The sequence below is a fragment of the Pristis pectinata genome, chromosome 21, assembly GCF_009764475.1.
Source record: "Pristis pectinata isolate sPriPec2 chromosome 21, sPriPec2.1.pri, whole genome shotgun sequence".
Classification (NCBI taxonomy): domain Eukaryota; kingdom Metazoa; phylum Chordata; class Chondrichthyes; order Rhinopristiformes; family Pristidae; genus Pristis; species Pristis pectinata.
In genome coordinates, this window is record NC_067425.1 from 29,589,521 (window position 1) to 29,615,250 (window position 25,730).

Here is a 25,730-nt window from a genome sequence, read left to right on the forward strand (position 1 = left end):
AACACTAGCAAACAAAAATTGATTCTGAGCTACATGACCTATTAGAACTAGGAAGAATTTTAAGTATAATCTTAAGGGAGTGAGAGGAAGAGAGATATAGGGAAGGAGAGTCAGCCAGGGGTGGGGGATATGAAAGAGGGGGAAGAGGTACATCGTTAAAAAACCTGGAGAAGTCGTACAAGATCCGGGATTAGGTTACCAGTGAACCAGACTGAAATTACTGCTCCAGCTTTTGGGTCACATCCTGATACCATTCAACAGAAGAAAGGGATTTCTCATTTACTGCAACTTGGCCAGATGATAAACTCACTTTCTGCTGCATATCGTCTTTCAGCTGCTGCACAGCTTCCTCCAGCTCCTTCTTCACCTGTTCCATGTCCTCCTGCGTCTGACGAAACAAAGTCATTTGCTTCATGACCTCTGCATTCTGTAAAAATTAGAGTATGGGTTGTCAGTCAGGAAGATAGGTGGATGACATTGAAAGCAACACACTAGGCCAGTGACTCTAACCAGCAGCTTCCTAAAACCTTCAGAGCTTCAGTAGTCATCACTCTTGTGAGCTGCTCAACAATTTCAGCGAAGTTTCACTTATTGAACTATACAGCAATTCAACTTATCATCAATATTCCTCCTTTGCCTGCCATCTTAAAGACCGATCCGAATTATAAAACATTGCATTTCCTCTAATTCTATTGTAAAATATCTTAAATGTGCCACTACTAAATCTGGAAATGATCTCTGCGTCTCTGGAATGACTTCATTGAAAAACTGATCTAGTTTTCTGATACTAATCCTGGTGAGGTCAAGTAACCAAATAATGGGAACTGAGCCCAAATTCATGAATTACAACTTTAGCCCTTGATCTGCAGAATAATGGGACTGCTGTTTTACATACAAGAGAAAACAAATACTGGCACTTTTTCAGCTCTACCTTCAGGTTTCTTGCTACATTTTAGGGTACCAAGCAGAGTGATTGCAGGCACTGTTGGAAATGCTCAGCAGGTCAGGCAGCATCAACAGAAAAAGAGACACATGTCAACATTTCAGGTCAATGACTTTCATCATGCAAAATGATTGCTAAATAGCAAGCAAATCACTGCCAACTATAAAATTGACCCCAAAGTGGAGATTCCAACAAGGTGTTATACTGATGAAGGGCTCTCCTGAAACATGACTACACTGAACTACTGAGAGAATCCCATATCCAAATTAAGAGTGCATACTTCACACTAAATGTGAACAGAATTCTCCAACTCCAATAAAAATAAAAATACAGGAAATACTCAATACGTCAAGCTTTATCTGTGAAGAGAGAAGCAGACTGATAAAGCTAATCAACCTGAAATGCTCTCTCCATTGATATTCACAGGCCATTGCATGCGTCAGCATGGTTCTGACTGCTGAACTTCAGAACAGAACCATGGAACAAGCTGGAGGGCAGATGCAGACATATCTCACCTCATGCTCTGCCAGTAGACCCACACACTGAATCCAAGGGCATTCATAATATGCAGAGTCAGATACACTTCATACCTGGCCCCTCATCAGGCTGGTCCGCTGCTTGCAGCCCAATCACTGCTTGTGCTGCCTTGCCAAACAAACACAGCGATAACACTGGCAGTGCATTGAGAACCATGCAGCCAACATATGTTTGTACAGCGGTTCAGAGTGATAGCAACCACAGGGCACAGGCTCGGACCAGAGTAATCTGGCTCATTCTCCTCCGATGAAAAGTCATGGACCTGAAACATTAACTGTTTCTTCCTCTCAACTGATGCTGCCTGACCTGACGAGTATTTCAAGCATTCGCCAATGTTGCACCAATGACCGCATTGGCACTTAATAATCAGAACTAACTGAGGCAAGTTCCCTGACGACTTGGTTGACCCGTCGTCAGTGTGTTAATGGGATGGGAGATTTGTTCCCTGTTTGATGTTGCCTCAGAATCCGACCCCAGCAAAGTCAGCAACTTCAGGTAAAGCAGAAAGAAAAATGGCAAACATACTACTCAAATGATATGTATTTCCCATCATTTATCTTTAAGATGTCTTGCATCTGAACACCTAGTGTGTCATTTTAAGTATCAACCCCATCACATTCATTTCTTAGTCCTAATTTTATCACTTTTATGACAGGAATACAAGTGCATAATTCGCTGAAAGCGGCGTCACAGGTAGACAGGGTGGTGAAAAAGGTGTTTAGCATGCTAGCCTTCATCAGTCAGGGCATTTAGTATAGGAGTTGGGATATTATGTTGCAGTTGTACAAGTCGTTGGTGAGGCCGCACTTGGGAGTACTGTGTACCGTTTTGGTCACCCTGTTATAGAAAAAATGTGGTTAAACAGGAAAGAGTGCAGAAAAGATTTACGAGGATGTTGCCAGGATTAGAGGGCCTGAGTTATAGGGAGAGGTTGGAGAGGCTAGGTCTTTATCCCTTGGAACATAGGAGAATGAGGGGCAACTTTATAGAGGTGTTTAAAATTATGAGAGGCATAGATATGGTTGATGATAACAGTCTTTTCTCCAGATTAGGGGAGTCCAGCTGGTCATTGACTTCAGGAAAGGGGGCAGTGTACATGCACCTGTCTACATCAACGGTGCTGAGGTAGAGAGGGTTGCGAGCTTCAAGTTCCTGGGAGTGAACATCACCAACAGCCTGTCCTGGTCAAATCACGTTGATGCCACAGCCAAGAAAGCTCACCAGCACCTCTACTTCCTCAGGAGGCTAAAGAAATTTGGTTTGTCCCCTTTGACTCTCACCAACTTTTACCGATGCACCATAGAAAGCATCCTATCTGGATGTATCATGGCTTGGTACGGCAACTGCTCTGCCCAGGACCGCAAGAAGCTGCAGAGCTGTGGACACAGCCGAGCGCATCACAGACACCAGCCTCCCCTCCTTGGACTCTTGTTGACTTCTTGTTTACTTCTTGTTGACTTGGTGTAGCAGCCAGCATAATCAAAGACCCCACCCACCCGGGACATTCTCTCTTCTCTCCTCTTCCATCGGGTAGAAGATACAGGAGCCTGAGGGCACACAGCACCAGACTTAAGGACAGCTTCTACCCCACTGTGATAAGACTATTGAACGGTTCCCTTATACAATGAGATGGACTATGACCTCACGATCTATCTTGTTATGACCTTGCACCTTATTGCACTGCACTTTCTCTGTAGCTGTGACACTTTATTCTGTACTGTTATTGTTTTTACCTGTACTACTTCAATGCACTCTGTACTAACTCAATGTAACTGCACTGTGTAATGAATTGACCCGTACAATCGGTTTGTAAGACAAGCTTTTCACTGTACCTCGGTACAAGTGACAATAATAAACCAATACCAATACTAGGTGGCATACGTTTAGGGTGAGAGAGGAAAGATTTCAAAGGGACCTGAGGGGCAACTTTATCATGCAGGGGGTGGTAAATATATGGAATGAGTTGCCAGAGGAAGTGGTTGAGGCGGGTACAGTAGTATCACTTAAGAAGCAATTGGATAGGTATATGGAGGGGTGGGGCTTGGAGGGATATGGGCCGAATACAGGAAATTGGGACTAGTTGGGTGGGCATCATGGTCAGCATGAACTGGTTGGGCCAAAGGGCCTGTATCCGTGCTGTATTGCTCTATGACTCTATTTTGTTATTCCAGGGATAGTGCCTGTCACACCTCAGAGTGACAACTTCTTGCTGAAAACTGCAGTGAAATGCAATAAAGGCATGTTTCCGTCTTCTCTCACCCTCCACACCTCCCAACATTGCAATATCATTAAACTCAGTTTCTCAGCTACATCAGAATTTCTTAAGCCATTTAAGCTCAATTATTACTCCCCTGATTAATCCATGTATTTAATTCTCTCATTCCAGTGTCTGCTTGCTGGGAGATCCAACATTATTTAATTAACTGGCTTTGGCATTATTTAATCTATTTAATTTCATATACTTATACATTTATTGAATCCCTTATCTCCAATTTTATTTAGTTAATCCTCCAATAATAATATTTATTTGACACAGGGGATTATTATTAACCACATAGATCTATATACAGATATTAGAAACTTCTGTAATTGCCATCCATCTAGTTGTAATGATTTAGGACTATACTTTATTTCAAAATTTATACTTTTATCACATGCAAATATTTACAGTGCTAACTCCTTTGTAAACTGCCACTTGTAATATTGTTTCAGCTTCCTTATTAGCAGGAGATCCAAGTACAGAAGTGAAGATATTTTGTGGCAATTACTTCGGGCCCTGGTGAGACCATACATGCAGTATGTGCAGTTTTGGTCTACTATCTAAAAAAATATGTTTGTCACAGAGGGAATGCAATGGACATTGGAGACACAAGAGACTGCAGATGCTGGAATCTGGAGCAACAAACAATCTGCTGGAGGAACTCAGCAGGTTGAGCAATATCTGAGGGATGAAAGGAATTGTCGACATTTTGGGTTGAAACCCTGCATTAGGACTGAGAGTGGACAGGTGAGCTGGCTGGGATAGAGAGAAGGGGAGTGGCAAGAAAGCATTGAACATTCACCAGACAGGCTAATGGAATGGCAGATTTGCCATACAAGGAGACGAGGCTTGAGAGGAGATGTCATCAAAACTTACAAAATTCTTACAAGGCTCGACAGGGTGAACGTAGGGAGGATGTGTCTGTCCTCTGGCTGAGGAACTCGGAGTCATGGTCTCAGAATAAGGGACAGGCCAATGAGTATTGAGATGAGCAGAAACTTCTTCAGCAAGGGGGTGGTAAATCTTTGGAGTTCTCTACCCTGGAAGGCTGACATTCAAAATAGATGGGAGAGATTTCGGAATATTAAGGGAATCAAAGGATATGGGGACAACACGGGAAAGTAAAGCTGAGGTAGATCTGCCATGATGATAAGGAATGGCAGGAAGGGTTGAAAGGCCAGATGGCTACTCCTGCTCCTAATTCCAATGTTTTTATCTTTTATTATCTGTTCAGCTACAACTTAAATAACTTACTTCCATGCTCTTCTCCTCTTAACTTGGGATCTTCCATCTAGCAACATTTATCAATCATTTAACTGTGTTGGGAAAAGGGAGCTATTGTTAAAGTAAAAAAACTAAACTGCTTTTAATGTAAAACTTACCTTTATGCTGAGCAAATACATGGCCGTCACTCTTTGCAACTGAAATTTATGTAGGTAGTAACAAGCATAAGCTGCAACAGTAAAAGTTACGAGCTAGGATGAACTCATGGGTACCAAATAGTCTTTTTCAGGATGCTTATAAGGACAACGTTATTGATTTTCTAGCATGCCACTCACTCCATTCATGTGACCACTCCTGATCAATATCTGGTTCACTGTTATACGCTGCCCATATTGTTATGTTTTCTACTGCTCCTTTGTATTACTCAGCTGTGCCCCGACTGTTCTATTAATTTATTGATCTGTTGATTTGAAAATTGAAATCTCAGGAAGGTGTTGTTCCATGCATTAATTAATTTGTGCACAGTGTGCCCAATTAAATAGTTAATTCGGTGTCAATTTATTCAGTTGCTGATAAACTATTTATTGATTTGAACATGGCTACTTCTCTTTTATTTACTGGCCCACCATCAGTTCCATGAATTAATTTGGTGCGTCCTTGGCTCCAAAATTTAATACAGCTGCGTTCACATGACTTGGTGGTAACTGTGTACTACTGTATTATCAATTTATGGAATTACTGCTGTCTACTGCTGTATAATCAGTGAGTGCCTATGGCTTAATTTTCTTATGACTGCCGCTCTGTAAAGGTAATAATTAGCTAGGCTGCAACCTTTGACAACTTCATGCCACAGTTAGTGAATTGTGAAGCATGTAGGTTGCATGATGTCAAAAATATATGTTCTGTTCTACCCTGAGTTATTTATTTTACCTCGTCTGTAATGGCAGAGGTCACCTCATCACTTTGATACAATTGATACGAACATTATACTGGTCCTGATTGAAATAGTAAATGATAGGAGATCCACGGATCAATTTAATTGCCTGTAACCATTCTAATTAAACACTTTTCAAGAAAAAAGGAGCCTGTCTGACCATCATGTCAGTGCGCAGCTCTTACGGAGCCCTCTAGTTTATCCTTGCTCCATCTCCACCAGCCTGCAATATATACTTCAAATCTACTCATAGAGTCAGGGTTCTACAGCAAAAAAACAGGCCCTTCAGCCCATCACGTCTATGCCGACCGTCATGCCTATCTCTACCAATCCCACCTGCCTGCATTAATTCCATATCCCTCTATGCCCTGCTCATTCAAATACCTGTCCAGATGTCTCTTAAATGTTGTTACTGTTCCTGCCTCCACCACCTCCTCTGCCAGCTCATTCCAGACACCACTTGCTCTTTATGTGAAAAACTTACCTCTCAGATCTCCATAAACTCACTTCCCTCCAGCTTTAGATATCCTTACCATGGCTATCTATGCCTCTCATAATTTTATCATGTCACCTCTCAGTCTCCTTAGCTCCAGGGACAAAAGACAATCCAGACTCTCCCTATAAACCAAATCCTCCAATCCAGGCAACATCCTTGCGAATCCTTTCTGCACCAGCTCTAGTTTAATCACATCTTTCCTGTAGGGTGGCAACCAGAACTGCACACAACACGCCATAACCAACATTTTGTACAACTGTAACATGACAACCCAATTCGTGTGCTCAGTGCCTCGGTCGATGAAAGCAAGCATGCCGTACGCCTTCTTCACCACCCTGTCTGCCTTTGTTGCCACTTTCAGGGAATTATGTACACGTACTCCAAGCACCCTTTGTTCAACAACTCCCTAAGGCCCTGCCATTCACTGTGTCTCTCTCGCCCTGATTTAACTTCCCGAAATGCATTTGTCTGAGTTAAATTCCATGTCATCCCCTTCCACACTTCCCCAGTTGATGTATATCCTGTTGTAACCTTGGACAACTTTTTTCACTATCCACAATACTACCAATTTTGCTTGCATCTGCAAACTTGATAATCGTGCCACCTACGTTCTCACACGACCTTATCCATTCCCTTTTGAAAGTGACAGCAAAACATAGTGAGAAATAAATCAGGAGTTTTTATTTTAATATCAGACCCAGAATGTGGGTGAATGGGATGTGTCAATCAGGGTTGCTTTGTCCTGAATGGTGTAGTTTTATCAGCATTACTGGTGCTATACTCATCCAGACTGGTGGAGAGTATTCCATCACTTTCCTGACTTGCACCTTGTAGATACTGGAAAGGCTTTGGGGAGTCAGTGGAGTCAGTCTAGAAGCCATAGTATTTATGTGATTAGTGCTGTTAAGTTTTGGTCAGTAATATTTCCCAGGATTTGACGGTGGGAAATCCAACATTTGCAATGGCATTGCCCAGCATATAGATGCACAAATTTTTGACTTGAATGTAGGGGCCCCAATAAAGTAGCTTGCTGATGATTCCAGTTTTGGCAGTGTGGATATTAATGAGAAAATGCTAGGCTACAGGAAGATAGCAAAAGCTTGTTTAGCTAGTCAGAAAAGTGGCTAAATTATACTCAACCAAGAGAAATATGAGGTAATTCATATGGGAAGAGCAAACTGGATAAGGGAATACATAAGAAATAGCAGGATGCAAAAAGACTTGGAGGAACAGTATGCATCCACAGATCCTGAAGGACAGGTAGATGACATGATTGAAGTGGCAAATGGAACAATTGTCTTTATTGGATGAGGCACAGAATAAAATGGATGGGAAGTAATTCTAACATTATTTAATACATCTGTTCGGCCACGAAGAAAGTCCTGTGACTATTTCCGGTAACCACACTACAGGAAGGATGTGATAGCACAAGAAGCAGAGGAGATATACCAGATGATTAGGATACAAAAACATAGAGGTTTTTTACTGCAATTATACAAGGCCTTGGCGAGACCAGACCTGTTGAGTCCTGATGAAGGGTCTCAGCCCAAACTGTTCATTTCCTTCCATAGATGCTGCCTGATCTGCTGAGTTCCTCCAGCATTTTGTGTGTGTTGCTCCAGATTTACAGCATCTGCAGTCTCTCTTGTGTCTCTATCTTACTGTGTACAATTTTAGCCACTTTACATAAAAAGGGATATATACTTGCCATAGAGCAAGTGCAGTGAAGATTCACAACATTGGTTCCTGAGAAGGTGGATCTATCAAATCAGGAGAGATTTAGTAGGCTAGGTCTCTATTCTCTGGAACTTAGAGGTGAGCTCACTCAAACTTCCAAGGTGGATATGGGGGCAGGATATTTTGCCTGGCTGGGGAGCTCAGAACCAGGGTTCAGTCTCCAAATAAGGGAAGGCCTGAAATGAGGAGGACCATGGAGGCCCTGTCCTTGACTGCATTCAGCACACAGATCGAGTTCACAAAGTTATACAGCATGGAAATCGGCCCTTCAGCTCATCTGTCCATGCTGACCAAGATGCCCCATCCAATCTAGTCTCATTTGCCAGTGTTTGGTCCATAACCTAAACCTTTCCAATCCGTGGACCTGTCCAACTGTCTTTTAGGCACATCTCTGGATTTTAGAGGAAGCTAAGCGTATGGGGAATAGGGCAGGAAAATGGCAGCGAGGTAGGAGATCAGCCATTATCTTGTTGAATGCCCAAGAAAGCTTGAGGAGCTAAATTTCTAATGTTCTTACAAGGATGTTACCGGGCAGGAGAATCATAGCTCTGAGATGATGGCTCATCTAGGCTGGGATTGTTTTGTTTGGAACAAAGGAATCTGCGAGATAGTTAACCGAAATATATAAAATTATCTGAGGCTTACATAGGGCAAACAGAAAAGACTTATTTCTCTTAACAGGGGTTCAGTGAACTAGAAGGTATTCCATTAAAGGGCAAGAAATTAAAAATCTAAACAGAAGTGAGTGGAGAGGGACTGAAATTGGGTTTGGAGCAATCCAGTGGACCAGGTCACAAGGCCGCGGTGCTGAGGGAGACGCGCGAGTGACACAGGCACAAACGGTGATCGTTTCTCATCTGTTTCTGCACCACATCGCCATTCCCTTTTCAAACTGATCCCACCTGACTGTTAATCCAGCAACAGGGAAGTGGGCCTGAGTTACTTGCTTTCTTCTGCTCCTAACAAGTACTGACAAACTTTCATTTCTCCAATTCATAAAAATGGTTAATAAATACATAACAAGGCATTAAAACTCAGGCAACCAAATTAGGACCAGGTAGAACAGGAGTGCTGACACAGCACAGGGAACAATTTCCACCCCTCCCACAGATAAACTTGAACCAATGGCACATTTTGAAGTAACACCCAAAGCACTGGAGGAACTCAGTGGGGCAGGCAGTATCTGTCCAGATGAAAGGTCTCGATCTGAAATGTCGGCAGTCCATTTCCCTCCATAGATGCTGCCTGACCCGCTGAGTTCCTCCAGCGCTTTGTGTCTTGCTCCAGATTCCAGCATCTGCAGTCTCTTGCATATGCGCATTTTGAAGTGCTAACATTCTGTTGTTTAGTCCACCCGAGAGTGTCAGCATTTAGTCAGTCACTCTGTCAGGGCTTGTACAACCAGGAAATTCAAATGGAGTTTCAGCATGGAGCCAGCAGAAGTTTACTTTGACCACTAGATCATAACTCAATGAGAAATGGCTGACGTTTTGAAGTCCGCTGATAAAATTAACACACCGCTCGGTAGCAAAAGTGATGGGGAAGTCATGCTGGGTGACTCCGTCACAGCACACACTAGCACTGGGGATACACAGGTTTTACCGCCTTGGAGGAAGTGCTCAAAAAGCTCACATTTCCAGAACTTTGAGGAATGATCTGCAATTTCATTGAAATCTTGGAAGGGCAGATGCTGCGAATTTATTTCCCTTTGTTTCTCTTTCCACAGAACATTGCCTGACCTGCTGAGTGTTCCCTGCATTAATATTTTTTATTTCAGATTTCCTGTGTCTGCAGTTTTTAAAAAATTTTCATCGACTAATTTATTTCCCCTGAATGGGGAGTATAGAATTAAGGATCCTGGTCTCAGAATAACAGGTCAGCATTTGATCGTGTGCTTGAAACTTCTTCACTCCTAAGCTGTGAAATTTTAGACCCGTATATACTGAGAACTGTGGATGCCGAGTTGATTCAAGATTGAAATTCATAGATTTTTGGGCACTAAAGAAATTGGGAGAGATGATAGAACCGACGTAGAAGCTCAGCCACCATCTTATCGAACAGGAGAGCAGGATTAATAGGCTTGATGACCCAGTCCTCTCTCAATGCATTAGAACAATCACTGACTCTGTGCCTTACACTTCATCCCCCCCCCCACCCTTCCCCGAGTTCTGTTTTTGTTTGAGATGCACTGTTCATTTTTAGTCTAATACTAGAGGGCATTAATTAAAAGTGAGAGGGGGAAAGTTCAAAGGAGATGTGCAGGGCACGTTTTTTTATTTTTTTTACACAGAGTGGTGAGTGCTTGTTATGTCCTGCCAAGGGTGGTGGTGGAGGCAGATACGATAGAGGCATTTAAGAGGTTCTTAGATAGGCACATGGATGTGCAGAGAATGCAGGGGTATGGACCATGTGCAGTTAGAAGGGATTAGTGTGATTAGGCATCATTAGCTTAATTAGTTTGGCACAACATTGTGGGCCGAAGGGCCTGTTCCTGTGCTGTTGTACGTTCTATGTTCTATTTCCTTTTCTAAACAGTCTTGTGCGTTTTTGCCAGCAGATGGCACTTGAATTGCAGAAAACAACTGGAACTTCTCACAAGGTCTATTTTAATTTTATAAAAACAAAATGCTACAAGCAGCTGTTCTCATTAGCTACTACTGCTCAATTAACAATTTTATTTTTAATACTTAATTTAACTATTTGAAAGTGCTTTTAAGAGGATTAATGAGGAAAATGTGTGGGAGAATAACTATGCCAATGATCCTCTCCCATTCATTCCATGAATATAAACTCAGCCCTACAACCCAAAATTCAGCAAACCACTCAACCAGCCCAGCAGTCATTCCCTGAAGCCAAAGATCCCCAATCTGTTGCAAATCCATCCCAAAGCTGGGCACTGATCACCCAGTACAACGGCCAGCTCATTCAGCTCAAGAACTTCTTCCCTTCAACCATTTGGCTCCTGATCCAACCTGCACAATCCTAATCCCTACCTCAGTATAGCAACACTATGACCACTTTCCACTACGATGGACTTTTTTTTTGTTCTAATTGTGTTCTTTCTTGTAAAAATTGTGCAGTTTGTTTAATTTGTTTTTCTTGTGAATGTTGTGTATCTGACGCTGTGTGTCCGTGATGTTGCTGTAAGCACGTTCTTCATTGCACTTGTGCGTACATGTGCATATGACAACAAATTTGACTGACATCCAATCCAGCTAACCATCCAAGTGCAATTTGCTAATGTTTTCAATTCTCCAGTTGCAACCTTTACGCTATCACAAATATATATTCATAAGGATTCTGTAAAACTTCACTCATTTAAATTTACATTCATTTGTTGTACTGGGAATGGAGCATGGACCAGTGGCAACTCAAATTACAGTTTTAACGAGCATTAAAAAATGCAGGTTGGAGTAGTGAAGCTTCAGGTTCAGATGTGGTTATTCCAGGAGGGTATTACTGGTTCCTGATATACTGCGACGCTCAGGTGAATGTCTGGTCTTTGAGAGACTGCAGGAGGCTAATGAAAGAATCGTCTCATCTTACAAAAATATGCATGAATAATTTTGCTGCAAAATGTCAAAATATTTCAATGGAAATATGTAATGAAATTGAAAGAATTGTTTTCCAATGGGTCTCTCCCACCCACCAAGGTAATCTGGATACAGTAATTAACACATTCCCAGTTCTGAAAAGGATATGTTAAATGGGATACTGGAGCACGTGACAAAATGTGAAAACAAAAAAATACTGGAAACACTCAGCAGGCCAGGCAGCATCTGCGGCAAGAGCAACAGTTAATGTTTCAGGTTCAGGACCCTTCATCGGAGCACATGTTGAAGGGTCCCAGGTCTGAAACATTAACTGTTTCTCTTGCTGCAGATGCTGCCTGGCCTGCTGAGTGTTTCCAGCATTTTCTATTTTTATTTCAGATTTCCAGGATCTGCAGTTTTTTGATTTACACATTAAGACTAGCTGCTTCTGATGCACTGATATTATGAAAATTTAATCACGTTCCTCACTTATGCCTAGGAGATGGTGGATAGGACTCCAGGTGTCAGGTGGTGAGTCACTTGCTGCAGGACAGCCAGCCTCTGACTTGCTTTGGTGGCAAACTACTTCTGGCTGGTCCAGGTGGAGCTTCTGGTCAATGGTGACCTCCAGGATGTTGATGGTAGGGGACTCAACAATGGGAATGCCTTTAAATATCAAGGGTAGGTGGTTAGATTCACTCCTATTGGAGATGATCATTGCCTGGCAACTCGGTGGAACGAATGTTACTTGCCATTTATCATGCCATCCCTGAAATACCTTTGTCTTCCTGCACACAGGCATGGACTGCTTCAGTTCCTGGCGTACATGAACGCAATGAACGTGGTTCAATCATCAGCAAACATCCCCACTTCTGACCTTGCGATGAAAGGAAGGTCACTGATGAGAGAGGTAAAGATATAGCAAACATCCCCACTTCTGACCTTGCGATGAAAGGAAGGTCACTGATGAGAGAGGTAAAGATAGTTGGACCTAAGCACAATGATGAGGAACTCCTGCAGCAATGACCCGGGTTTGGGGTGACTGACCTTCCAAAAACTGCAATCATCCTTTTCTGTGCAAGGTGTGACTCCAACTATTGGAGGGTTTCCCCTAGATGCCATTGACGTTATTGTAGTTTTAGTAGGGTTCCTTGTTGCTACGCTTTGTTAAAAGCAGCCTAGACTTCAAGGGCAGTCACTCTCACCTGCCCACTAGAATTCAACTCTATGGTTCATATTTAGACCAAGGCTGAAATTAAGTCCAGAGCCAAATAGACATGGCAAAACCCAAAATGGGCAAGAGCAGGCAGGTTATTGGTGAGTAAGTGCCATTTGATAACACTACCAATGACATTTCATTGCTACGCTGATGACTGAGAGTAGATTGATTGGGCGGTAATTAGTCTGATTGGATCTGTCCTGCTTTTTGTGAACAAGACATACCTGGGCAATTTGCCACATGGTTGGGTAAATGCCAGTGTTGTAACTATATTGGAATGGCTTGATTAGAGGTACTGAAGTACAGATCTTCATTGCTACTGCTGACAAGTGGCACAGGTTGATAATCCACGCACCAATATGTTAATACTCCAATTAAAAATTCACATTTGTGTGGGCTTCAACTGTTCATTTCAATTCACGCACGTTTCCTTTCCAGATTTCTTCCCCGGTCTCTGATTAATCAGAGAGACTGTTTCCAGCACTACAGCCCACTTTTGCTTGGTTTTGTTTCTTGCTATCTTATTTTGCTTATTTCACCGGAAAGTAAATTTGACCCAGAGGTTTTTAAATCATAAGGGACCTGGCCTTTTCCGCCATCTAAGAGATAGATTATGGGGACCTCCTACATGTTCTTCAACTATTTTGATGATAATGTAAGTACACACCTAGGATTCAGTCCATTGCAGATGTTTATGGAAGCTGCTGTTTAGCTGGAGGAACAAAGGATTCTGCTGGGCAAAAACTGTAACAAATTTATCATTAGGAATGGGGGGGGGAGCCTTTTGCAGAGCCACAGACCTAATCAATAACCCCACTTGTCCACTCTACCAGTCAACTCCCTGGTACAGCATACCACCTCCAATCTCCTTAGCTTGAACATCAAGTGTTGCAAAATCTTTCTACGGTGAATGCTCCACTTTGATCCACGGTGAATCTCTCCACCTTGGGAGACGCGGTTGAACCTTGATCAATATGATTGGTTCATTCATTAATTGCCGTGTGATCTCAATGATCAGCCTCATCAACATTCACCTGCTGGAGACTTGGTTGATTTTGACTGACTGCACCAGCTTGCCCCACCAGTAACAGGGATGAGGTTGACAAGTTTTGGCTACAACAAACAACATGCTGGGGGAACTCAGCGGGCCATGCAGCATCTGTGGGAGGACAGGAATTGTCCCAGATTCCAGCACCTGCAGTCTCTTGTGTCTCCAAGTTTGGCTCCATCTCATTTCCTGCATTTGAGTAGCCAAAGTGGATAGTTAAAAGAAAGCCAAGGCATGGGTTCCCTACAGGAGAGTCAAGAAATTTACATGTAAATTAATATGCAAGGAATTTTTAAAAATGTAGATTACCAAGTAATAGCAGTGGGACTAAGTCCAGTTCAGTAGATTGGCAGACTTTTCTCTTGGATCCAATCATTTTGCTTTACCTCTCATGATCAGAATGGTAATTCACTCACTTTTCCTTTTCAGATTTCTTCCCCAGTCTCTCTCTGATTAATCAGAGAGAGTGTTTCTCACACTACAGCCCCACTCTCTAGGATAACCTCCTCATTCTTTTCCCACTTACCTTAAAACCCTCTGAAGAATCTTTTCCTTCAACCAAGTCTTGTCTCCACAACTTTCTAGTTCCTTTTCCTTTTATCTACTCACTGCTCAGCTGTACTAAGTTACACAGAAACATTATCCTGTGCCAGGATCCCCATTAAAAAAAACTGCTGTTGCACGTTCCCAACTAATCACAATAATGTTTCCTGTCAAAATGAACAAGCTGCAGGATATGTTGTGGTTAAGCTAATCAGAGATGAAAGGAATGAGCAATAGTTTGTCAAACAACTTCCGCTAGTTCAGAGCTTCAGAAATAAGTCCTTGCATCTCTTACAGTATCACCTGTGATTAATTCTCCCACATCCAGTTTCTGAAGTCAGCTGTTCTTACCATTTTGCTTTCGAAAATAAAACTTGTGTTTCCTCCAAAAGCAATGGCCCAGGTTGTGCTAAATGATTCCAAAAGGAACTGTCTGTGAACAGCCTCAGCTGGAATTGGACTTATGGACACGTGGTGAAAGGCAGAAGTCTGGGACAAACTGGAGTTCTGGTGCAGACGCACCTTACTATCTCCCGTGCTGCTGGACTCATCAACGGGCACAGTGGTGAAGGAAATGGATGAGAACGGGGTCCAGATGCACTTTGCATCTGGCCTTCAGCTTCATGTCAGGGAGGGCATGGCCTCCAAGTGGCAACATTTGAGAAAATAATTCCTGTGCTTTACTTACCTTAATTTAACAGTTTTAATTTGTTACTGTTTTGATTACATTTTTAAAATCATTTTAATATAATTTTTTTAACAAAATGTACTTCAATGATTTTAATAGTTTCTAACTATAAAGGATGCTTCAAACCTGATAAAATGCCTTTGTTGACCTCCTCACAGGGGGAACCATTTCACTTCATTGTTTGGCTCTCAGATTCAAAGGCCAGCTTGTCTGGCTCTCCACATCTGGAACACTGTGTGGGAGAATGGGGATGACAAGTGCTGATCCCAGCAGGGGCTGGGTCCTGGCTCATGACATGTAATTTAATATCTGCATTAACAAAGTACATTAAAATAACGTTTGCTGTAAAAGAATTGCAAATATCAATAGGACAGGCAGCTACTGCCTAATATCTAACAAGCATGTGAAAAACAAGTAACTTGTGCATGCAGCCATCGTGACTGCTGAGTCAATGTTATTGGTTATGTTCAGAGACCTTGTGGTGCTCGATTCTTCCTTTTGTAAAATCAAATGTCACTACCTAATCCAATACTTCCTCATACTCATAATAAAACTTAAAATGTTTTTCTTAAATCAAAGCAGGTTTGATTATAGATGTTGACATCTGGCACAGTTTATTCAAAACATACAAAGAAACTCTGAAAACAAATCATTATCTGTATTTTATACCTCCCACAATTCAATGAAATGAATTTGACCAACGTTAGCATTTATAACACAAGGGCTGGTAGGTGGGGGAAGAGGGCACACAGTCACTTCCAGTTGTTGTAATAACAAGGCAATAATGAATTCTTTGCTCAAATGCAGTAACCCCTGAGACTGATGGAGAAGCTCAAGACCATTTGTTCAAACAAGAACATTGCCAGGATTAGGCATGAGCATGCAAATTTGAAGATTTAATCAATTAAATACATGCTAATGATTTGTAAGTCAAAACAAGCAAGGAAAAAAAACAGTCAAATCCTTGGAAACCAGAAGTGAAAGGCTTTAAAACCTCACTCAGATGGAGCTGAAACAAATAATTCTGGTCGATGAGTATACCTTGCAAGGGGCTCAACCACATTTGGTGCAGAGAGTTAGTTTCAAATACAACATTGAGGAAGGTTTGCATTTAGGACATTCCAAAGCACTTTACGAGAATAACTACACTTGACTGTAATGTGGGAAATATTGTAATGCAACCAACTTTCTCACAGCAAGCTCCTACCGACAACAAGTGATCAGATCACTTGTTTTAGAAATGTAGATGTAGACAGAAACATTGGCCAGGATTCTGGGTGTGACGTCCCTGCTCTTCCTCAAAAGTTTACCGTGGGATCCTTTATCATCTGTGAGACCCAGAGAGACTCAGTTTAAATTCCTCTTCTGAAGCTGTCATCTCCAACGCTCCTGCAATGCACTCTGAGCTTAAACACCTGCATTCAAATCTCTGGGGCATGATTTGAACCCACAAACCTATGACTTGAGTGAGAATGCTACCAATAGAATCACAGCTTACACTTGCTCCAAATGTGAAGGTTGTTTCAAGTAATCATTGAAAGATGCAAAGATTGAGTACTTGTGGAAATTACACTTGACTATACTATGAAACACACCATCATTTATCCTCGGAGACTAAGGAAATTACGAAAGAAAAGTACTGATCAGTCATTTACATCAATTGGGGCTCAATGTCCACAGGACAAAACCTCCAGCCTCCCCTACTGATGACTCCCATTCATTTTGCCAACAAGGGAAATTATGCAACACTGCAACTTACGCATGGAAGTACTGTATGGCACATTGACTACAGCAGGTCATGCAGGTTAAATGTCATGCGAACCATTACTGGTAAGCCTACAGCGAGTCCATATCTGTTACCTGTATTTCACTTGAGTAAGGGGAGCTGTATCAGCCAACCAGGGATTGCTTCAGGACCTTCCAGCCTTCCCAAACTTCACTAATTCCCTTCACTAATTCCAGCAGGACATAGATGTAGCTCCCTGTGCCAGTGGAGGCAAAGCCAACTCAAGTAAGCAGCTGTTGCAGACCTGCACTTTGTCAGCCATGGATCAGCTAATAGCCCATTTGTATCAGAGTCATGAAGTTGCAACCTCACGTCCCACTGCAGGGACCCGTGCACACAATTCACCTGAACAAACCTTGCAGTGTTTGAATGAGTGCAACAAAGCCAGAGGTTTTGCCTTTTGGCTTAAACACTAAAATGAGGACTGAGCTAACTTCACAGATGGACATAAAAGTTCCTGTAGCACTATTTGATACAAAGCTGGGGAGCTCTCCCAGTACCGAAACTATTAATTAAAATGTCATTTTTGCACCAACTGGCCATCACGTTTTCTACACTGCAACAATGACTGCACTTAAAAAGCACTTTGGGGAATCTAAATATTATAAATGGTGCAATATAAATGCAAGAGGCTTTTTCTATTGCATTAGCTGTGGCCAAATGTGCACTCAGTGGACATGTATTTCAATAGAGCCTGTAACCGTAATTACCCAGACAAAGAAGTCCAAGTCCAATACAGGGTTTGCAGCCATAAGTCAGAGCAACCTAAAAGCCATAGAGCAAAAGCACAAGACATGGTTAGTAAGTTTGCAGATGGCACTAAAATAGATAGTGTCGTTGACTGCAAATATAGTTATCAGGATTTACAGAGGGATCTTGATCAGCTGGGTAAGTGGGCCGAGGAATGGCCAATGGAATTTAATTCGGATAAGTGTGAGGTGATGCATTTTGGGAAGATAAATGAGGGTAGGGCTTTCACAGTGAACAGTAGGGCCCTGGGGAATGTTGTAGAACAGAGGGACCTAGGAGTACAAGTACCATCACAGGTAGCCAGGATGGTGAAGGCAGCTTTTGGCACGCTGGCCTTCATCAGTCAGGGAATTGAGTAAAGAAATTGGGATGTATTGTGGCACTAGTACAAGATGGTGGTGAGGCTGCATTTGGAATACTGTGTTCAGTTTCGATCACTCCGCTGTAGGAAAGATGTCATTAAGCTGGAAAGAGTGCAGAGGAGGTATACAAGGATGTTGCCGGGACTTGAGGGACTGAGTTATGGAGAGAGGTTGAGCAGGTTGGGACATTTTCCACTGGAGCGTAGGAGAATGAGGGGTGATCATATAGAGGTGTATAAAATCATGAGCAGCATAGATAGAGTGAATGCACACATTTTTCTTCCCAAGGTTGGGAAATCAAGAACTAGAGGGCATAGGTTTAAGGTGAGAGGGGAGGATTTAATAGGAAAGCGAGGGGCAACTTATTTCACCCAGAGAGTGGTCAGTATATGGAATCAGCTATCAGAGGAACTGGTTGAGGCAGGTACAATAAGAAAATTTAAAAGGTACTTGGATAGGTACATGGATAAGAAAGATTTAGAGGTTATGGGCTAAATGCAGGCAAATGCGACTAGCTTTGATGGGAATCGTGGTCAGCATGTACCAGTTGGGCTGAAGAGCCTGTTTCCATGTTGTATGACTCTGGCACAGGGAAGGGGTTCAGTGGGAGAACTTGGGGTGAAGAAAGAACACCAGAGAGAGACAGACGTTAATACAGAGTCTATCAAACTCTCAGGACTTCCCAAGACACCCAACACCAAGGAAGAACCTTTCATGTTTGGTCACTGTTGGAGATGTACTATCCAATCTGAGCAACCACCATCTCAGGACCAGATAATCTGATTGACTGCTGTTGACTAAATTAAGCATAAAGATCGACCAGAGTTGGATGCGTCTCACATATTTCCTTTCCTCTTTTAAAATAGTGATGTGATTTTTTTATATATATTCATCAAGGGGAGCGCATCATGTATTGTTTTAATACTTTATCCAAAATACAGCACCTTTGAGAGTGCAGCACTCCCACGGTACTGCACTGAAGTGTCAGCAGAGATATTTAAGGGTAAATAGAGAGAAGTTATTTGGCTAGTTGGGGAAATACACAACAGTCTAAAAGTTAGCACCAAATCTTTCAATGGCAACAGTAAAAAGCAATTCCACACATGGCAAATGATGCCAGGTCTGAGATTGAGAGATGTTGTTCAGGAACATGGGAAGAAGACCGCTTTGTGGAATTAGGTCACAGATTGGTCATGATCCTACTCAATGGCAAAACATACTCAAAGGACTAAATGGGCTACCCCTGTTCTTAATTGTCTGCAGTGGACTTTGAATTAACAATCTTCACACTGAGAATCAAGACTGCTATCAACTAAGCTGCACATGTCAACGGACATATGACTTTACACATTTGTAGCTGTTCCAAAGCTGCAACAGTTATAGACTTTGCTTTGCCCACTAGACTCTCACTTATACCATGCTGTAAATCAGGCTGGTGTTCTAAATGGACCCACCTTCCGGAGCAAATCTGCATGGTTCTGAACCAGTTCTGTGTACTTCTCCTTCAATTTTGTGTATCTTTGTTCATTAGCTTGAGCTTTTCCTGTAAGATAAAAAGAAAAAAACTCAATTGTTCCATCTGAGATTTGTCACTGAAGTTAGTATTTCTTAAGTATTAAAATGTTTCAATTTCATCAACTAAGCAAGCTCTTAGTTATCAAAGTCCACACAGCAGTAAGGTGCAAGGTTCAGTCTTCACTCTCACCTGAGCCATTTGATCTCAGACAGGTAGGTGCTACCAACCAGTTTGTCTTAGTAACAAAACAAGAGACATGGGTCACCAATCATAATTACTAATGCATGGCCCCACTGGAAAATGTGCTTGTGTGAATGTCAGGGGAGGGAGTTGCAGCGCAATATAGCAGAGAAGCATCCCATGAAGGAACAGCCCCTTGACTTGGAAAGTTTCACTCTATTGGAAGGCATACTGCCTATAGAAGTAGAGGGGAAAAAAAGAGTCATGAATTGGGTTCTGTAATGCCTTGAATGCTGTGGAATTCTTCCTCCAAGCTTTGGATCTCACATAGATGGGTAGGGATCAGGGTGATCACCAATGATCCAGACCCAGCATCTTAAAGGGTGCAGAGAGACCCTGAAGGTGGCTTCTGAGGTCCAACTGGTTGGACTGATGAAACATATTGCATGAAAACAGTGATCCTTAGTTGACCGGTTAAGACCATCACCAAATTCACTCTTTTGACAGTATTTTTAATTCATTATAACTACAGAGGCATAGCAGCGAGATAAAGATACCACAACGCACATGCCAGTAACCAAGTTTGCCTCCCTCTGATGTGAATCTGGAACTTACGTTCTATCTCTGTCAGGCTCCTCTGGGCTTTCTCCGTGTCATCTTGCCTCTTCTTCACCTCCTCAAGTTCAGCCTTCACAAACTCATTCTCATCCAAAGCCTGCTGCTTCAGGTGCTGCTGCTCGGCGAGTTCAGCCTCTAGCTCACTGATCCGTCCCCTCAGCTGTGAGATCAGGCGCTTGCTCTGAAGTGAGATGAGCACAGTGTGATTCAGGACATCCAGTTTTAACATTAGACATGCTAAAGAAGGCAGACCCAAAGTAACAACAGAGAAGTCGTAAACTGTTGACTGGTACACTGCGAAATGCCCAAGGATAGTGTTTTTAAGATTAAAACTGTGCATTTGCTGAAATAAGCAACATTTCAAATTTAGGTTTTAAAAGCATGTGGATATAAAAGAAGGGGACTACATTGAGTTGAGGTGTCCTGGAGAGTAAGGTGAGCAAATGAGGGTAGGAAAATTAGAACATTGTAAACAGTAAGTAGGACTGTGTAATAACAGTTTATGGAAGAACAGGTTCAGAAGACAAGGGGAAGAAGCTTCAAAGTGAGAGTGCGAGTGAGAGAAAACACACAAAGACACGTACACAAGTTGAAGGCCAGACTTAAAGAAGGGAATCACTTTCATCACTTCCTGCCAAATGCTAAAATTGGCTTAGCCTCTAATCACCATCAGCAGACTTACCTCATGCATCTGGATCAAGAAGCAATTAATCCTAAACACAAAGGTGTCCATTTATGTAGCCAGTACGCTCCTTCACGTCTGTGAAAATTGAGTCACATACTTCAAGCAGGAGCGGAGATCCAAGAGCTTACACCTTCAAAGTCTCAGAAAAATTCTTAGAGTTACTTGGGACCAACAGATCACCAACAAAGTCCTTGAGAGAACCAGCCTAGAGTTATAGCCTTCACTGGCTGGGTCATTTGGAGTGTGAGAGTCAAAGTCATATGCCGAACAGCACTATCTCAGGCCGATTCAAGAACAACCAGCAACAGACAGGAAGCCCAAACCTCTGAGAAAGTGACATGAAATTCAATCTTCTCACTGACATGGGAGAACCATGTCCATAAATGCTTAGTTCAGTGAAGCTGCATTAAGATTAAGGGAGCTACTATGGAGAGCCACTACTGTACTGCTTGGCTACCCGACCTGAGCTTGACAGAACCCAACTACATGTGTTGGGTTCAAGTCAAGAACTACAAGTCCTTTAGTCAGGACAAGCTGGGCCAGCTCCTTATAATTTAACACACTAAAGTATGATCACATGAGACATGATAGGGTTGACTGCCCACAAACCATCCAAGAGAGTCATGGAGCATGGGAGCTCTAATTTCCCAGTTTACAGTATCCTATCCAGATACATCACAGCTTGGTATGGCAACAGCTCTGCCCAGGACGATGAGAAATTGCAGAGAGTTCTGAACCCAACCCAGTCTGTCATGAAAACCACCCCTCCATTGATGTCAACACTTCCCATTACCTTGGGAAAGCAGCCAACATAATCAAAGACCCTGCCCATCCCGGACATTCTCTCTTCTCCCCTCTCCCATCGGGCAGAAGATACAGAAGCTAGAGAACATGTACCACCAGGCTCAAGGACAGCTTCTACCCCCCTGTTATAAGACTCTTGAACGGACCTCTTATACGATAAAGATGAACCCTTGATCTCTCAATCTACCTCATCATGGCCCTTGTACTTTATTTGTCTACCTGCACGACACTTTCCCTGTAGCTATGACACTATATTCTGCATTGTTTTTTGTACTTGTGTATGGAATGATCTGTCTGGATGGCATGCAAACAAAAGCTTTTCACTGTATCTTGGCACATGTGACAATAATAAACCAATTACCCATTACCTGTAATGCTTAGCTACCTAACCGAAGCCCTGCATCTATCCACGAGGTCAGGTATCAAAAAAAATTCTCAAGCCCTCAGGCTTGGATTAGCTTCAGCGAGGTCAGGTTCTGGTCAACTTTTAATTTTATACCCAAATGGACAATACGCAAGAGAGCCTAGACTGAGGCCCACTGGTGAGCACGGAGAGCAGCATGTATTTCAACCTACATCTGGCAAGTGGACCTGTAACCTCTGCAGTGATGTTTGCTGCTCACTCACCGAACTCATCACCGCCCAACACCACCGACCAACAGTGTGTTGTTTCCTTAAGATGATGGACAACTTCCTAACTGGCTTTATTTCAATGGTTAATAGGTCAGTTAAAATTGTAGACAGAGGAGTCTCAAAACTAATTGACCAGTATTATTTCCACAATATTTCTAGCCTTCAGGCTCAAATGCTCTGTCCAGACATTACCCACATGTGAACAGACTAACCCTATAATTATACTGCTGGAAGCTTTCCACAGTCTAAGTCAACACCATATGAAAACAGCATTAAGACCCTAATGACATCATTGCAGTCACAGGCAGTCAAATTATCTGATTACAGTGGTTTCCAAGAACCACAGCCGCCCATGTCCATGGGTTCATTCAGGACTTGAAGGAAAATAGTAGTTCCTGAAATAGACTTAAGCCAGTTCCTAGTTCACATAAACTTGCTAACTTCTGCTTAAATTAGACTGAGTTAACAATGACAGCAGCAGTTCGGAGAAGGGGGGACAGCACGTCAGATGCATCAAGCGTGAAATCTGTCAGGCAGAATGAGCAGAGTTGCTGCTGCCAAGATTTGCGGCCATCTACGCTCCAGCCAGGCTTTATCTTCCAGTGGGGTCCGGGGTGGATTCTTTCACTGGGAGGCCAGCTCCCAGCTCATCAGCAAGGCCCAGGGAAGTGTGAGGCCTTTCCCAGTGCAAAAGGTCAGCAGCGGTGACAGAGCAGCTTTGATATCTGGTGAGGATGTGACCCGAGGCTCACTGGCCAATGCCGTATCAACACATGGAAACAACTGAAAATACTTAAACTAATTTAATTCAATCAAATAAGATGTTCACCTTACCTTTCTTCCAGTGGGCGATACCTCCCATGCACTTCAGTGGGCCGGCTGCATTTATGCCTGGTTAAACTGGCATGGTTTCAGTGGACAGATTTACACCCTGAGAGCTGGGAAATTGATGCAACTTGCTGCTGCCACATTAGACTCTATAGAGAGTTCACCAGTGTAGCACAAGTGTCCCACTGCTGCGCTTTGCTGTGCAGAGACTGCTCTACAGCCTCTCCTTGGGTGTAACCCAGTTACTGACATATCTGCTGGCAGATCCATACAGCTCTCAGTGTATGGAGAGTTACTCACTCGTTCATTACACCTCTCTGTAATGAACAAATGAATAAAATCAGCCCTTGTTTTTCCTTTAATCAATAGCCATTTTGGTTCACATAATCATTACCACTTAGATGAAGTTATCCTTTAATGCGATTCATGTTTCTTAAAAATGTTGCAATGTTATTTCAAAAGAAAAAACATTTATTCATAAAACATTTTATCAGAGCTCTCAGTAACACTCCAAAACAGTTCTTTTATTATTCCTGGAGTTTGCAGTTGTTGCTGCCCACAGCAAATATAACGACCAACTTGTCCAAAGCAAAATTCCTGATCCAATGGGACAAAAGGCATTACCCTCCGGTGCTGGGAACAGGCAACAGAATGTAGACAGCCAGAACAGCAGAATGCAGGTCCAAGGAAGCCGTGCCTGAATGATACATGTTCTGTCAGGCTGCCCTTCAATAACATCTGGTCCATGCTGCTATCCTCCAGGCCCAGCAATCCAAAGGAACCATCAAGTGGAGACCAGAGACGTCAAGGTTGTTCACCTTCGAGTTGACAAGGTTAGAGAGAGACTTGGTAAAGGTGTTCAGGATCATGAAGGGTTTGATGGAGCAAATAATGGGAATACCTGTATCGACAGAAGGACTGGTAACCACAGAACAAGTCGATAGGGTAGGTAAAGAAAGCATACCGCATGCTTGCCTTTATTACTCGACGCACTGAGTTCAAGAGTTATGAAGTTAAGTTGCAGCTTTATAAAACTCTGGTTAGGACGTATCCGAAGTATTGCATTCAATTTTGGATGGATGTGGAGGCTTTGGAGAGGGTGCAGAAGAGGTTTATCAGGATGCTGCCTGGAATGGAGGGTATGAGCTAAAAGGAGAGGTTGGACAAACTTGGGCTGTTTTCTCCGGAGCAGCGGAGGCTGAGGGGAGACCTGACAGAAATTTATAAAATGATGAGAGACACAGATGGAGTAGATAGCTGGTATCTTTCTCCCCAGGGTCGAAATGTCTAATACTAAAGGGTATGCATTTAAGGAGAGGGGGGAAAGTTCAAAAGAGATGTGCAGGGCAAGTGCTTTTTTTTTAAAAAACACAGAGAGTGGTGGGTGCCCGGAATGCGCTGCCAGGGGTAGTGGTGGAGGCAGATATGATCAAGGGGTTCAAGACGCTCTTAGATAGGCACATGAATATGCAGAGAGTGGAGGGATATGGACCGTGTGCAGACAGAAGCGATTAGGTAGCATTGGGTTAATTATTTCAGCATAACATGGTGGGCTGAAGGGCCTGTTCCTGTTTAGAACACCGAATTAATTGACCAAAAACCATAAAGTGAGACAAAAGAAATTTTAATTTCCTTTTATCCACTGCAATGCACTGTCTGAAGGTGGATGATGCAGATTTAACATGGAATAGGACAAATTCTTAGAATTTGCAGGATTATTGAGAGAAAAAGAGAGAGAACAGGGCTTAGAGAGAGCATGCCTCCCAAAACGCCACTGGAAGAATAATGGGCCGAATAACCTTCTGCTTCACTGTCTGGTTCTATGCCCAAACTGTTTAAGTGATCATTGCTGTTAGTTGGCCATAATCATTTCTGTGGCAGTTGTTGATAGGCAGTGACTCAGTTAGATCAGTCGGCACCAGATGAGCTGCAAATCTTATTATTAAGTCACTATAAAGAATCTTAAGAGGTCTACTTAGTTGTCACCATTATTGCAAGGGGCTGAGCCTCTTTACATCCAGAATACTGATTTGGGGTTAAGCGAAAAGACAAGACTAAATTTTAAAGGCACCAACTTCATTAGTCACAACACTAACATCATCACTCTGTGTAGTCCATTAGTAATTATTTATCAACAACTTACACCTGCAACACAGAAAAACATCTCATTGAGTTTCACGCAGATACAAACTGATTCCAGGCCAAAGAAAATATTAAGAGGGTGGCCAAAAGCTTAGTCAAGGAAGCAGGTTTAGGCAAAGTTCAAAAAGAAGAGCTGATGAGTTTTAACAAAGAGCCTAAATGACTTCAATCACAAATCATACACACCATGTTGGACAGCAAGTTCTGGGTAACAAGGCTGCCAGGAATTGGGGATCTGTGAGTCAAGGCATAGGAATTTTTGAT

The 25,730-nt window shown here is 42.5% G+C and overlaps 1 protein-coding gene across 2 annotated transcripts in view; it reads right to left on the reverse strand.

Moving 5' to 3' along the window:
* hip1 (huntingtin interacting protein 1) overlaps positions 1–25,730 on the reverse strand; it is a 236,106-nt gene that overhangs the window by 30,830 nt on the left and 179,546 nt on the right. For both annotated transcript variants that reach the window (XM_052035356.1, XM_052035357.1), the window contains exons 14-16: positions 20,372–20,555; positions 19,515–19,603; positions 311–427 (exon numbers count right to left, since the gene is read on the reverse strand). In XM_052035356.1, the coding sequence (XP_051891316.1) occupies positions 311–427; positions 19,515–19,603; positions 20,372–20,555 (390 nt within the window). The remainder of the gene's footprint in view (positions 1–310; positions 428–19,514; positions 19,604–20,371; positions 20,556–25,730) is intronic.